At 39.2% G+C, this 15,783-nt stretch overlaps 1 protein-coding gene across 4 annotated transcripts in view; it reads right to left on the reverse strand.

Moving 5' to 3' along the window:
- The window catches only part of fnbp1a (formin binding protein 1a), a 37,269-nt gene continuing 21,486 nt past the window's right edge, over window positions 1-15,783 (reverse strand). For 2 of the 4 annotated variants that reach the window (XM_049485832.1, XM_049485829.1), the window contains 8 exons: window positions 14,291-14,470; window positions 12,219-12,401; window positions 11,095-11,109; window positions 9,589-9,698; window positions 8,657-8,789; window positions 7,668-7,786; window positions 7,425-7,564; window positions 1-6,572 (listed from right to left, as the gene is read on the reverse strand). In XM_049485832.1, the coding sequence (XP_049341789.1) occupies window positions 6,394-6,572; window positions 7,425-7,564; window positions 7,668-7,786; window positions 8,657-8,789; window positions 9,589-9,698; window positions 11,095-11,109; window positions 12,219-12,401; window positions 14,291-14,470 (1,059 nt within the window). In that variant the 3' untranslated portion in view covers window positions 1-6,393. The remainder of the gene's footprint in view (window positions 6,573-7,424; window positions 7,565-7,667; window positions 7,787-8,656; window positions 8,790-9,588; window positions 9,699-11,094; window positions 11,110-12,218; window positions 12,402-14,290; window positions 14,471-15,783) is intronic. The other 2 variants (XM_049485831.1, XM_049485833.1) reach the window with 2 other exon arrangements.

Raw genomic sequence — 15,783 nt, forward strand, 5'->3', positions numbered from 1 at the left:
TGATTTGGCAGTTTGATGTTTATGAGAAGGTCTGCAGGGAAAAGGGAATGCAAAAGCACAATATAGAGAATACACACACGGCTCAGCACTGCAATACTCTTTCTTTATAAATGGAGATAAACAACAACATTAGTCTTTCAGAGCCGATTTAAACAGCAGCTCAAACCAATCCGTCAGAAATGAGGTAAATATCTGTGTTCAACATCCAACTGAAAATACTGTAAAACAACGTAAAAACAACCACTGAAGATTCCTGGCTTTGTAGAAAGTAAAAAATTAAAGAAGATCTAAAAGTCAGAACTCAGGGGTGTGAAGCAAGTGGCCATGCATAGGTGGCAAAACTAAAACCTGCTAAAAATGAACAAAAAAAAATTATATATCAATTAAAAAAATAAAAAAATAAAAGAAATCCAAAATAATAAAAGTAAACCACAGGCACGAACACAACTGAAGGAGCAAGTTCAACCGTCGGAGGTGAGAGGCGTGAACTTGCTGGAGGACTGGACCCCTAAGACTGGCACATACAAAGAGACAGGGCAAGCATGCATGCGCAGAAACACAGCACCAGCCGCAAGAACATCATCAACATCTACTGAACAAACGGCACCACTAGAGCTACACGCACGAGACACGGCCAGAGAGAGAGAGAGAGAGAGAGAGAGAGAGAGAGAGAGAGAGAGAGAGAGAGAGAGAGAGAGAGAGAGAGAGAGAGAGAGAGAGAGAGAGAGAGAGAGAGAGAGAGAGAGAAGAAAAAGAGTGAGTACGAGTCAAAATAAAGTAAAACAAAGGGGAGAAAAGGGGAAGATGTGCAAAAATATAAAAAAGTGAGAGAGAGAGACAGACAGAAAGATAAAAACTGAGAGAGAGAGACAGAGAGAGAGAGAGACAGAGATAGAAAGAGAGACAGTGAGAGAGAGACAGAGAGATAGAGAGAGAGACAGTGAGAGAGAGAGAGAGAGAGAGAGAGAGAGAGAGAGACAGAGAGAGAATTGGGGATAGAAAGTTGAAGTACAAAGAAAAAAAAATACATTCAATCAGAGTAAAAAAAAAAAGGAAGAAAATCGAAAAGAAGAAAAAGTAAGAACCGATACAAAAAAGAATAAACGAGTGAGAGGAAAGGAGAGAGAAAGAGAGAATAGAAGAGAGTGAGAGAGAGGAAAAACAGAACAAGTGAAAGGGAAAGTTCAAGTACAAAAGTAAGAATTTAAGATTATGAGGAATAAAAGAAAGGAAGGAAAATATAAAAAGTACAACAAGTTCAAAGGGTGAGAATGAATAAATGTGAAGTGGGGAAACAAAAAAAAGTGTGAAAGAGACGGAGAGAAAAGTACAAAAGGAAACATGCCTACAAAATGAATGAATTAAAATCAGATAAAGTAAATGAAAGAAAGAGAAAAGGTAGAAGAGAAAGAGATTGTGGGAAATTGAGAGAGAGAGAGAGAAAGAGACAGACTGAGGATAGAAAGAGAGAGAGAGAGAGAGTGGGGGCGTTGGGTGTGGTGGGGTAGAGGGAGTGAGAGCGTGAGCGAGAGAGAGAGAGAGAGAGAGAGTGAGAGAGTGAGATAGAGAGTGAGGTGGCACTGCTTTCGTCTGTTTGAGGAAAGAGTGAGGGCGACTATAGAGGTGTGGACACACACCTCTACACACACACACACACCTGCCCACCACACACACACACACACACATCATTTACCACTTAAATCAGTGCAAGCATGATGACTTCACCACTCCCCACCCATAAAAAATAATAATAATCAGAATAATAATCAGAATAATAACACATTTAAATGTTCTTTAATGAGCACAATCAATTCTGGACTGATAAAATGTTCATAAAAAGATTTTTTTGTTTGTTTTCGTTCATTTCGTTTCTCTCAGCAAAGTTTTTTTTTGTTTCTTTCTCTTCTCTCTGCAGGTCAGGCATCGTTTAAGAGAAGTACACCAGGTACTACGTTATCGTGCTATCGTTAATAAGTGAAAAAACAAAGCAAAAATATATATATAGCCTTTAACACTACGTGCACTTCACAGTCCTGGATCTGAATCTGAGGACTACTGGTTGTAGCTAAGGGCTCTGGTCTGAGATAGCAAGCAGCTATATAGCTATATAGCACACACGGCTAAAGGAGGAGGAGGAGGAGGAGGAAGAGGAGGAGGAACAGGAGGAGGAGTCTAGGTCCGTACAGAAGCACAAAGCTCAGCAAATCATCATCATCATCATCATCATCATCATCATCATCATCAGCACACTAATTATAAAAAAGTGGAGGAGAAAAAAGAAAAACAGCAACCAAAAAACGTTTTGTTTAGTTAGTTAGTTAGTTTTTTGCCTCTGGCCGGAGGAGGAGGAGGTTCAGAGATTGCGTTAAGAATGGAGCTGCCTGTGTGCAGCAGGACTCGCACGCCACCCCTCTCACTACACAATAAAGACGGCGGATGTTTCGCGCAAGGATGCTTGCCCTGCCACTCCTGTGCCAGCTGTGCCAAACGCTTTTAGGGATCTGCAAAGAAAAAAAGAAAAACAAAAGCAAAAGAAAACAAAAAGAAAACGAAATAAATAAAAAAGAAAAGCAAAAGGAAAAAAAAAAAAACAATTACACAGGATGTTAGAGATGCTGCATATAAAAAAGTGACAAAACACCATTCCAAAACTCATACAATTCATGTTTTCCCGGACTCATTCTCTTTCGCTTTTTCCCCCTATTATCTCATTATCTCACACAGAAATCCGATAGAAAAGAAAGACAAATAATTAAAAAAAGGATATAAAATGGTGTAGTGAGGAACCCTCCAATTTAAAAACACATTCATGGGGGCAAACACTGACCAAACAGACAGGGGTGAGTTTCCCAAAAAATAATCAATTAATCAATCAATCAATATACATATTGCTTTAACGTCTTTAATATTAAACTACAACTTAGAAAATAAATTAAGGACTAAAGTAATAAAGAAAAGCACTGAATGAAAAGGAGTGTCCAAACTTTTGACCGGTACTGTACTTTAAAATGACTTAAGGCATGATTGATATTTGTATTAGTATTGCTATAGTTTTGTTGTTTTTATAATAATAAAATAATAATAGAAAAAGACACTGGCAAATTAAGTAAATTGTTCGTTATTTTTTTTAAATATGTGTAAACGTGCAAACTTTTGAATATTCCTGGTCAAATGACAGATTTTCTTGATTTGTGAATAACTGAACAAACGGTGTGCAGAAAACTGAAATAAAACATTATAACTTTAGTTAATAATCAGTAATTAGCTATACATATAAGAATCGCAATTTATTATTAAGTTTATATGATAAGAACTAAAACAACAATAAAAATAATAACAATTATTAATCCTTTTAATTTATATTTATTTATTTATGTTTTTAATAAGGTCTCTTGGGAAAAAAGCTGGGAAGACATTTCCCCATAGGAATCCATTCAAAAGTGTCCACAAACTTTTGTCAAAAATTTTAAACGTCTCTACAGGTCACAGATTTTTAGCTAAAACCATGATAATCGGTATACTCATACAAAATGCGCTTTTTCAAGCCAACTTACTCTAATCTAGTTCCTATCTAGTCTTATTTATTTTTTTTTCCATTTACATGCAGATCTTTCCCTCGAAGGATTTTAGGCAAAAATCAGGCTAAAGTAAGTAAGTTACGTTTTTGGGAAACTCACCCCAGTACAGTAATAAAATAAACCCAGGTGTGAATAAGTGTTAATACCTCTCGCTGCTTCAGTCTATCAAGATCAGAATCTACAGCTACTGTTCTCTCAGGAGGAAAACCCTGGATTAGCTTTAGCTTTAGTAACACAGCGGAGGATTCTCCTCCAGAAACCGCTGTTATCTTGTCTCTATCATCTTCAGGACTCACGACGTGTGCTCTGATCTCTGTCCTACGTATCCATGGATCTCTGGATCAAAACATAGTTTGTTTATCATGCCAGTCAAACTAAGAACCGCATGCAGACTGTGTTTATTAGCTTAGCGCTCAGCTACGCTCACAAAGCAGCACACTGATGGAAGCTCATGCCACCTGGAAGACGTCTGAAGCTTTCTACTCACTACTACTAAAGCTTAGTTTTCTGCTGCCGTCAGCTGTGATTGAGGATAGGGCGGGGTTTCAGGTTTGTGGGAGGGGTTTCCTGCTAGTGGGAGGGGTTTCACTATGGAGCATGGGGTTTTGGGTTGGTGGGAGGAGTTTCTGGTCAGTGGGAGGGATTTCAGGTGAATGGGAGAGGTTTCTGGTTAGTGGAGGGGTTTTGGACCAACGAAAGGGGTTTCTGGTTAGTGGGAGGGGTGTTCGTGTTGGGAGGAGGGGTTTTGGGTGATTAGGAGAGGTTTGGATTAGAAAGAAGGGTTTTTTGGTTAGTGGGAGGGGTATTGGGTAATTATGAGAAGTTTGGATCAGTGAGAGGGGTTTCCGGTTAGTGGGAGTGGTTTCAAGGTGGCGGAAGGGGTTTCAGGGTGGTGGGAAGGGTTTCGGGCTGGTGGGAGGGGATTAAGAGAGGTTTGGATCAGTGAGAGGGGTTTCCGGTTAGTAGGAGGGGGTTTCAGGGTTGGTGGGAGGGGTTTGCTCAGGACAGCAGTGATTGCAAAGCTAGTTAAATCTGAATTTTTTTCGCGCATGCAGAGAATTACTAAAGCTATTCATATTTTTTAATTGTTCACTTTTAGCATGAATGAAAGTGTCGGGGCGAAGAACAAATATTGTTTATATTCATTTACCTAAAAGAAATAGAAGAAAATAAGTACCTGAGTAAACTTTAGGCTATTCCGTCCTCCTTCCATGCACTCTCGTAGAGTATTTACAGTCAGAATTATAGAATTGAAACACTTAGGTATAGAAACACAGTTTAACTGTGGTAAAAATCGCAACAGAAAACATTGTTGTACATCCTTAAAATCCTGCTCTGATAAATTTTGAGATGTGAGGCATTTTATATATAGAATATAAGCTCAACGGACAAAGCGTAATTCGGCTTAGTCATTTCTTCTCTAATACTTAAAAGAGCCATATTTTTTCCATTAATAGCTAAAATATGTTTCTGTGAAGTAATGAAACATACTTGTCCTGCTTAAATTTTTTATTAAACAATTGCTAAACTTAAAAAAAAATACTATGCAGATCAGGCAATCAATAATATTGATTTGAGTACTATATGATATGGCACACCCTTAATTTGTGTGTTCGCTCACCTAAAAGCATTACATTACATTTACAGCATTTTTCTGACACTTTTATCCAAAGTGACTTTAAAGTGAGTTAATGTCCATTACAGAGGTGAACTCTGAACTACACAAAAACTCCAACTCCCAGCATGCACTCACACGGGACTTCTCTGACTCTGCTGATCACATGGTGATATGGTGTTCCCACTCGCCCAGTTTCTGATTGTTTTCACCTGGCCCGTTTAGTATAAATACCCCTCTGTTTGCTCCGTTCCCTGCAGAGTATTGAATCTAGTTATCTAGCTCTTCTACAACAGGTTTCCTCTGTTTACTGTCTACCTTCAAATGGGTAGATAAAGAGGTGGACCAAACCAATGTAGTGTTAGGTAGTGCACTAGCAGGTAGTGGTGTTATCCACTGCGCCACAACAATCAGATTTAAACTGAACTAAAAAAAAAAAAAAACAGACACGGGTAAATTTCTTACCTGGCAGGACAGATATGGAGACCAGGAGATCTAACCAAGTATTAGAGAAGAAATGATAATTCTGCACTCTTTGCCCTTATAGCTTATTCAAATCAAAGATCAAATTTATTTTCAGGCAGAATTATTATTATTATTATTATTATACTCTTACCCAAGAGTCGCTTATTAGTAGTTTTGGCTCAGCCATGGACAAAACACGAGGTTTAAACATTTCATACAAAACAACCACAATACCCAAAGCTATGATATGAAATGTAGATTAAGCAGCTTTTCTTTACTAAACGAGGACCTTAAAGGACGCGGCGGCGGCGGCTCTATTGCCAGTCTCGTCCTCACGGACGCTTTTCTCTCTCTTTTTGTTTCCTCTTATTGATACTGAGGGAAAAATGCAAAGTAAAGAAGCCTATAAATACAGACACAAATCGTCTGATATGCTACATGATATCTTGCACATGTAAAAACATCAAGTTCTGTCCACTTCCCTTCCCACAGGATAAAAGTGGTGTTTTTAACAGCTCATTTTTTTACATATGTAACACACTGTCCTTTCAGCCTCTCTCTCTTTATTTTTTTTAAAGCAGAGGTAAATCATCATTAAACAGCCCAGAGTGAACAATTCCTGCCTTTTCCATTCCTGTCCCGCCCTACCGACCAATCAGGAGACGGCCCGAGGATGAGGACGACTAGAGGAAGCTGCTGACTCTAAGCAGGCTGCTGTTTTAGCTCTGTGGGGTTTTAGATGTATGTCATGGCACCTTTGGAGTTTGCGTCGAAGCACAGCTTGATGTAGGACGTGGGGACGTATCCCTCCTCGTCCTCGTTCCTGCGCACACGCGTCCATCCGTCCCCCTTGTCCTCCTCGATCACGTACAGCATCTCTCCTTCCGCCAACGGGATGGTGCCCTCGTTCTGACCTGAGGAGACGGAGGAAAAGAGCACGCTGAGATAAACTGCCACCTAAAATAGCACTTAAAAATGATGAGTTTCTTTAATTTTACCAAATTAAAAACCTCTGGAATATAATCAAGAGGAAGATGGATGATCACAAGCCATCAAACCACCAAACTGAACTGCTTGAATTTTTGAACCAGGATTGTAAAAAAAAAAAGCATAAAGTTATCCAAAAGCAGTGTGTAAGACTGGTGGAGGAGGAGAACATGATGCCAAAATGCATGAAAAAAACTGTGATTAAAAAACACCAGAGTTATTCCACCAAATATTGATTTCTGAAACTTGAATAAATGAATATGAACTTTTGAACTTTTTTTTCTTTAGCCACAAATGCTAACTTTGCTAATAACTATGCATTAAAAAAATCGAATTTAAAAAGGACTAAAGTAAAGTAAACAATAGAAGCATGAAAATATTTTATTGTATCGTCAATAATAATGCATTAATAAGCATATTGAAAAAATAAGCATTAATTTATTCATAGGATTTTTTAAAAAAGTATTTTTATAATCTGCCACTGTTGATGCATTTTGTCTGCATGTAAAATATAGTAATAACTACTGTGTATTTGTCAGTTCTGATGCTGTCAGTCCTCCTGCTCTGGACTACTCTGAACTACTCAAAGACTCAATTCCCAGCATGCACTCACACCGGACTTCTCTGGCTCTGCTGATCACGTGGTGCTACAGTGTTCCCGCTCCCCCAGTTACTGATTGTTTTCACCTGGCCTGTTTAGTATATATACCCCCCCTCAGTTTGCTCTATTCCCTGCCTAGTATTAAATCGTAAACACGTTTTCTTTGTTTATTGTCTACCTTCAAACGGGTAGAGCGCTTTGCATGTTCCTATGGTGGGTAAAGGATCTTCATCATCGAACTCATCGTCGAACTCGGTGCTGCGGGACTTGAACTGCACCGTCTCCGTGCTGGGGTCCTCCGTGTAGCTGCCATCCGGACTGCGTGCAGAAGACATATAGTACATACAACAGTCCAAATGAATACAGAGAAGGTGAGGATGAGCACGGGGAGGAGGACTGTCAGTGTCTGCTTTCGGAGTACCTCTCTCTGTTCTGGGCACAGCTGTTGGGCGTGTTCCCCTGCGAGTCGAAGTGGGCACTCTGTCTCCGCTGAGTGCTGCCTTTTTCTAGCAGCTTTCTCTCCACATCTGTTAGCCAGCCCTGCGGAAAACAGAGGACATAGCAGAGGTTATTTCTTTATTTCTTTAACGAAAAAATCTTTGTTGACGACCTATTTTTCGTGACGAAAGCGAGACGAAAACTAAACAAAAATGAATACTTGAAAACGAAATCTAAGACGCAATTTATTACACTTTTCGCCAAATAATAAAAACTAAACTAAAAGGTTTAAGACTGACGAATGGGGGAATTACTTGTAATAAATGATATTATTGAGCAGCGATCAGAACACAGCCGAAATCAGCACCCCTTTTTCCTGGCAGGGGTGCTGAATTTGGCACAACACTGTAAAAACTCTGCTCGGAGGCAAATCAGTAGTGTGAAATGATGGCTGAATGTTCGCTGACGAGACGCAGATGCCCGTCAAATATTTGGCATGCTAGATATCTGATCCAGTCGGCGACTGGGAGTCAGGAACAGCAGCTACCCACAGCCAATAGGTTCCTCAGAAAGATAGAGAGAGAACAGAACCAAGGGTCCAAAACACATCTCCTGCATTACTAGAGCTATTTATGGAAAGTCTGAGCACTTTCTGTCTTGAATGCTTTATATCACTGTTGAACACCAGAGGGAGCCTGCGAGTGAGTCCTCTATGAATGGGGGTGAATAAAGATAAAAGCTGATTTTTTAAAAATATGAATAATTTACTTGTTCTGAGTGTTCCTTTAATTTTAGAAGATAGAATAATGTATTTTACTAAAAAGCAAATAAATTGTGACTGTATATATTTCCATTTTTCTACAGTACAAAAGTTTTACACACTAAAGATGCTGCATCTATGCTACTGTGAGCCGATTGGTTGGTAATCTGATGCTGGATTTACAGGCAGAGCACTTTTTAAAAGGTTCTTACTTCATATTTATGTGCGTCGAGCTGCAGCTTCTCTATGCTTTGCTGCACCTCCTCTAAGCGGGGGTCCACGCTGTTGGGGTCGCCCATGTGAGGGTTCTTAATGTACACCTCCTTCATCTTAGTCAGGGCGTCCCTGTGGGAGAAAAGTTAACATGCTGGTGGGATCAGTGCTGAAACCAGGAGCTAAAACTCCTTTATTGGTTTATAAAGACAGTTTGTGAACTCATTTGCACTCTGAAGCCCTGGACGGACTGGATTAGTTCATCAGAGGGGGGGCTTTACAAGTCAGCCCTAATAAAACTCTCCGGATTTCTGTTTCTAAATGCTAATTACACTACAGCAGGTCAGCAGGCATGTTCTCCTCCACCAGTCTTACACACTGCTTTTAGATAACTTTATGCAAGCAGTTCAGTTTGGTGGTTTGATGGCTTGTGATCATCCATCTTCCTCTTGATTATATTATCGTAACAAAGGAGTCTGAAAGTCTCTAAATCTCACAAAGTTAACAAATCTGGCTTTCAAACTGCGGAGTTTAGAGAACGTTTATTACTGCTGATGACCCGTTGTCATGGTTACAGTGGAGGTTTACTGCAGTAAAGCCTCAGTGACTGCAGTAAATCCCTTACCATTAACTCTTAGTTAAGTGAAACGTCTGAGGGATTTTATGCAACACTCTTACATAATTTTCCTTTTTTAGTAAGAAAAATCGACTCTTAAGGTTTAAAATTAAGATGTTTTTATGCAACCAGGCACTGATCTAGATTGAGCATAAAACAGACAATATCTGATGCAATAAATTATACCTGGATATCATCTAATTTGTCATCACTGAATCTGTGGCTGATTATAACCTTGAAAGAAGGTTGCCTTGACTTGTGGAAACGGTGTGTGTGTGTGCATTAATGTGTGTGTGTACGTGTACAAATAGATACCTCTGATCCATCTCTTTCTGGATGTCCTTGCTGACGTCATTAAGTTTGGCCTGCAGTTTTTTTCTCCGCTGCTCGGGTGGTAAATGACTGTAGTCTTCCTGACCTGTTCCCTGAGACACACACACACACACACACACACACACAAACACACACACAAAGAGGCTCAGTAGAACTAAAAATCTGGATACAGTTTGTCTCAGTAAAGATTTATAATAACTATATATTGTATTTTTCACACTATAAGTTGCACTTAAAATCCAAAATCATTTAATTTTCCCAAAAAATCATCAGAGCTCCTTATAATCTGGTGCTCCTTACGTATGAATTCTACCAGTCAGGTATTAAGGAGCAGTAAAGCCACTCTGCTGAAGTACAGAGTTATAATGGTGAGTTTTCAGTGAAGTTTCTCCAGCACTAAGGCTGGGTGCAGCAGCATTAGCATTAGCAGCTAACTGCACTAAGCGCTAGCTCTTTCGCCATTCAGAGGTGATTATGTTGGATTGTAGTCTGCGTGTTCACTGTGTTAAAACAAGCTACGTGGGAGGAACCGCAAGCTAATATTGCCCTGGCTTACCAGAACACTCAAAACTTCTCAGTGTAGCGCTGTCGGGCGGTGTTTACTAGCGCTACGCACTGCTGCTAACCACGCTAAAATACTGGCGACACCCTTGTTCCTTACTATGGTCACTTAAAATGCTCCTTATAATCCGGTGCATCTTATGTATGAAAACAGACCAGAAAATAGACGTTCTTTGATAGTGCGCTTTATAATAATGGTGCACCTTATAGTCCGTAAAATACAGTAACAAGTAGACGTAGAGGCTATAGATTCTACAAGCAGAAAAAGTCACAACAGGCTGGTTGTGATCATCACACAGAAAACACTGACTAACGTGAACACACTTAATCACACAGCTCTCGTTTTTTAAGTCCCTAGTCTGACCCTTTCACAAACACATGAAAACAAAAAAGAAAAATGAAGTATGTCATAACATAAAACTGCGAAAGTAATGAGATCTACAAGCCTTTTACAGTCAGCCGCAGTGTCTAATGGTGTTTTCACACCTGCAATTGTGAAAGTTTCTATAATCCGGATCAGTTGATGAGTTTATAACTTCAGTAAATATAACTGAGTTTTACTGAGATCACAGCATCTATGTTTCAGTAAAAATATCTATATTTTAAACAACATATTAATAGCGAATTGCAAATAACAATATATATATATATTGCAATACCGATATTTTGTCTCAACCCTATTTGGTGCACTTCAGAACAAACCCAGGGAATAAAAATGCTCCAAATGTCTAAACTCATTCATTGATTTGGACCAAAACAATCCTGTTCCAAAACTACAGGTGTGAAAACGCCCTTTAGTTCATGTTGTAATGATTCTAGCAAAGCAGTACAGCCAAAGAAAGACAAAAGAATGAAAAAGAAAGAAAAATAAAGAGAGGCGGAAGCTGGAGAATGGAAGGACAGGTGACAGCGTACGCTTACACTTACCAGCTTCAGGGAGAGCTGAATGACAGAACAGAAACAGAACAGAAGAAAAGAGAAGAGAAGAGAAGAAAAGAGAGGGAATTTCAAATCAATCCAGCACATTCAGGTCAGATCAGCAGCTGAGATGGATTAATGTTTGCATGGACTGAAACAGGGATGAAACTGAGAGCCAAGCGTGGAGGAACAGGCAAATCATACTGGAGTTAAACAGGCTGAATGTCGTGATCCGGATGAGCAGATTTAATGATAACAGTCAGATCAAACATCTATAGAATTAATATATTAAATCTTTTATTAAATCAGACCAACAGATCAACAAAATCACAGAGTAACTGTGTTTTTTTTGGGGACTTGAACTTATGACCTCCTGATAAGCAGAAGTTAGACCGTACACTCCTCCTAAGGTGTTGCTAGGTGGTTGCTAAGGTGTTGCTATGGTACCTGTGATGGTTGCTATGGTGTTGCTAAGTGGTTGCTAAGGTGTTGCTATAATGTATGTGGTGGTTGCTTAGGTGTTGCTAAGTTGGTGCTAGGTGGTTGCTAAGGCATTGCTATGATATCGGTGGTGGTTGCTATGGTGTTGCTAAATGGTTGCTAAGCCATTGCTATGGTATCCGTGGTGGTTGCTATGTTGTGGCTAAGTGGTTGCTAGGTGGCTACTAAGCTGTTGCTAATGTGTTGATAAGGTGTTGCTAGGTTTTTGCTAAGGTGTTGCTAGGTGTTTGCTAATGTGTTGCTAAGTAGTTGATAGGTGGTTGATAGAGGTTTCTAAGGTGTTGATAAGTGGTTGCAAAGGTGTTGCTAGATGGTTACTAAGGCATTTCTATGGTATCCATGGTGGTTGCCAAGGTGTTGCTAGGTGGTTGCAAAGGGGTTGCTAAGGCATTGCTATGGTATCTGTGGTTGTTGCTAAGATGTTGCTACAGTATCTGTGGTGGCTGCTAAGGTGTTGCTATGGTATCTGTGGTGGTTTCTAAGGTGTTGTAGGTGCTACATAAATAAAATATGTTATTATCAATGTGTAGCAGCATTAGCAATAGTAGCAGTAGCAGTGTTATTATATACGTTTAATATTATACCCTGTAAACCCCCCAAACTCTCCAGCTAAGCTCAACTCGGTCACTTACCCCGCGTTTGAGGCTCCGCAGGCACTGCATCTTGTGTTTGGAGCTCATGAAGTCGTTGAGCCGCTGACTCAGGGGCTCCTTGGGCTGCTGGGGCGACTGGGGTCCGTTAGCCAGGCCCTCCGGGGACGGGGACGTGGGGGGAGGGGGAGGGGGCTGTCGAGGGGACGCTAACAAAGACATAAGCTACAGGTGAGGGTGTGATGGAGACACATTAAGAAATGGAGGAATGGAGAGACAGAAAGAGAGAGAGAGAGAGAGGTAAGCAAAGAGAAACGCCCAAAAACCAGAGCAGCAAGACGACAGCAGGAGAAACAAGGAGCTCATATAAGCTGAAAGAGCAGCTAAAAATGTACAGAACTTCTATACAATTTTGGAAAATGGAAAAGTAAATACCGTATCCGACAAAAGTAAATACATGCATCACATTTCTGCAAACATTTCATAGTTTAAATGGATGATCACTATAGAAATAAAAACTTAAGGATATGAGGAGGATGAAGGTTTAGGCGATGGACTGAACATGTATGTATCTCGACTTAAACCCAACTGAGCACCTGTGGGGCATCCTCAAAGGGAGGAAGGTGGAGGAACGCAGGGTGTCTAACATCCAGCAGCTCTGTGATATTATCATGGATGAGTAAAAAAAAGGACTACAGTAGCAACCTGTGCAGCCCCAGTGAACTCCATGACAAAGATGCTTAAGGCAGCGATAGATAAAAATGGGGATATTGACACAAAAATATTGGCAGAATTTGGTCACTTTCTTTAAATAAATAGTGTTGTCCCATCAAAGGTCATAATACAACATTTGCAGAAATGTTAAGGGTGTACTTGCGGTCACTGTGGATACTTATACTATTTAAAACTGAATTATAATATTAAGTATTATTATTAATATCCATTTAAATATGGGTTGCTACAACACAATTAAATAAAAGAAAACCTTAATTCTCTCCCTGGTAATGTTAGCTAACTTATTGCTAATGTTAGTATGTTATCTAGTTCTGCACTAATGTTAGTATGTTAGCTAGCTCACCGTTAATGTTAGTATGTTAGCTAGTTCTGCGCTAATGTTAGCTAGCTCTCCGCCAAACTTAATTCTCTCCCTAGTAATGTTAGATAAATCATTGCTAATGCTGGCATGTTAGCTAGTTCTGCGCTAATGTTAGTATGTTAGTTAGTTCTCTGCCAACCTTAATTCTCTTCCTGGTAATGTTAACTAACTCATTGCTAAATGTTATTATGCTAGCTAGCTCATCGCTAATGTTAGAATGTTAGCTAGTTCTCTGCTAACCTTAGTTCTCCTCCCAGATTAGATGTTTATAGTGAGCCACTGTGAGCCACCAGCATTAAACGCACCATCTTAAAATTTAAAACCTACAGCAAATCTTACAGTAAATTTAAAACATTTTAAGACTTTTTAAGGACCTGTGGGAACCCTGGGCGATTTCCCACAATAAGAAATCGTGTAATCATTGTGTAACCAGTCGTGTAGTGTGAATTAATATATTAAATCTTTTATTAAATCAGACCAACAGATCAACAAAATCACAGAGTAACTGTGTTTTTTTTGGGGACTTGAACTTATGACCTCCTGATAAGCAGAAGTTAGACCGTACACTCCTCCTAAGGTGTTGCTAGGTGGTTGCTAAGGTGTTGCTATGGTACCTGTGATGGTTGCTATGGTGTTGCTAAGTGGTTGCTAAGGTGTTGCTATAATGTATGTGGTGGTTGCTTAGGTGTTGCTAAGTTGGTGCTAGGTGGTTGCTAAGGCATTGCTATGATATCGGTGGTGGTTGCTATGGTGTTGCTAAATGGTTGCTAAGCCATTGCTATGGTATCCGTGGTGGTTGCTATGTTGTGGCTAAGTGGTTGCTAGGTGGCTACTAAGCTGTTGCTAATGTGTTGATAAGGTGTTGCTAGGTTTTTGCTAAGGTGTTGCTAAGTAGTTGATAGGTGGTTGATAGAGGATTCTAAGGTGTTGATAAGTGGTTGCAAAGGTGTGAATGACGTCTCAAAGTGGTGTAGTGTGAACCTGGTATAAGCAGAGGGGAATCCCTGTGTTTTTGTACCTTATTCCTCTTAATTAAAGGCCACAGTTTGCTCCGGCTCCTGCGCCGGCTCTCCCCACGGGCATTCAGAAAGCTGGACTCCGACACGGCTCTCTTCATCGACACGCTGTAGTCCTCAAAGTCCACGTCCCCCGGGGGCTCAAAACCAGACTTAAATGTCTCCACCACCTGCTTGGTGTCCTGTGATGCAAAAAAGTGCAAAGTCAGAAAAAAAAAAAAGAATTTTCCTCCTCAGCGTTTCCTGTATCAAACTGTATCTGACAGCAGCAGCAGCAGCAGCAGCAGCTCTGAGTTCTGAGAGCAGATCCAGAGAGATTACAGATAAACTCCAGAGCCGACACGGCTTTAAATTCACTATATTTGCTCCAGGGAAAATTCTAATTCAGGAAAAACATCTCATTTAGCACAAGCTGCTCCCTGAGACATTATTTTATTTTAGGGTTTTATAAACAAACCCCTGCATCCTTCTGAACACAGTTTTATAATTAGGGACTGATTCAATCCTGAATCAGGCTGATACTGATTTAAAGGACAAACGATTCTGTTAATATGAATGTTTAAAAATGTTTATAATTGATTATATGACCTAAAATCGCAGTATTACAATTAATTATGCCATTTTACCTCGCTAACCACACTAAGTGCTAACAGCTAGCCACTAATGCTGCTGCACCCAGCCTTAGTGTAAATCTGGAAATCTAAGCTTACTGTAAATAAAGTAAATGTATTATTAATTTCAATGTAAATATATATGCAATACTTAATACTTCTTTTTGCATACTTACTAGTTTCATTCCACATAACTATATAACTTAAAGCCTGTTTTATTTATACTATTGCATTGGTATTTATTGTTATCAATACTGTTTTTACCATTTGCTTACATTTTTTGTGGTGCGTCATTTTGTGAGTCAATTTTTGAAAAAAAAAAATAATAAAAACTATATATTTAATATAAAAAAATATATATGATTCCAAGTGCAATGAGCCTTCCAAACGATTCTAACGATTCCAAAATGGCAAAAGAGTAAAGTTATGTCACAATATAATAGTTTTTCCATTTATTCCAAGTCTTTCAATATGTATTCTTATTCCAATAACCAATATTTTGTTAAGAAAAATGGCTATAATATGACGGTACAATTAGTTCAGGTCTGCATGAGCAAGACTTTACTGTATATTACACTATATTGATGTTTTATGTATATTTTATGCAACATAAATATGTAAAAATCTGTATTTGACTTTAAATTATTTAAGATTGCCAATTTATAATGCTGTCAACAGTACATCACTACAAACCAGCCTGTTTTACACCAATCACACCAGGCTTAAAATGCCTTAAAATCATATTTTTTCCATATTTTAAAGGATTTTATGCATGGCACTGCAGCTTCCTGATTGGAATTATTATTAGATAAATGCATGAATACATAAACCTAAAGGTAAATTAATTTCTGAAACAGCTCTCAGTAAATATATATATATATATA

The sequence above is a fragment of the Astyanax mexicanus genome, chromosome 12 (assembly GCF_023375975.1).
Source record: "Astyanax mexicanus isolate ESR-SI-001 chromosome 12, AstMex3_surface, whole genome shotgun sequence".
Lineage (NCBI taxonomy): Eukaryota > Metazoa > Chordata > Actinopteri > Characiformes > Acestrorhamphidae > Astyanax > Astyanax mexicanus.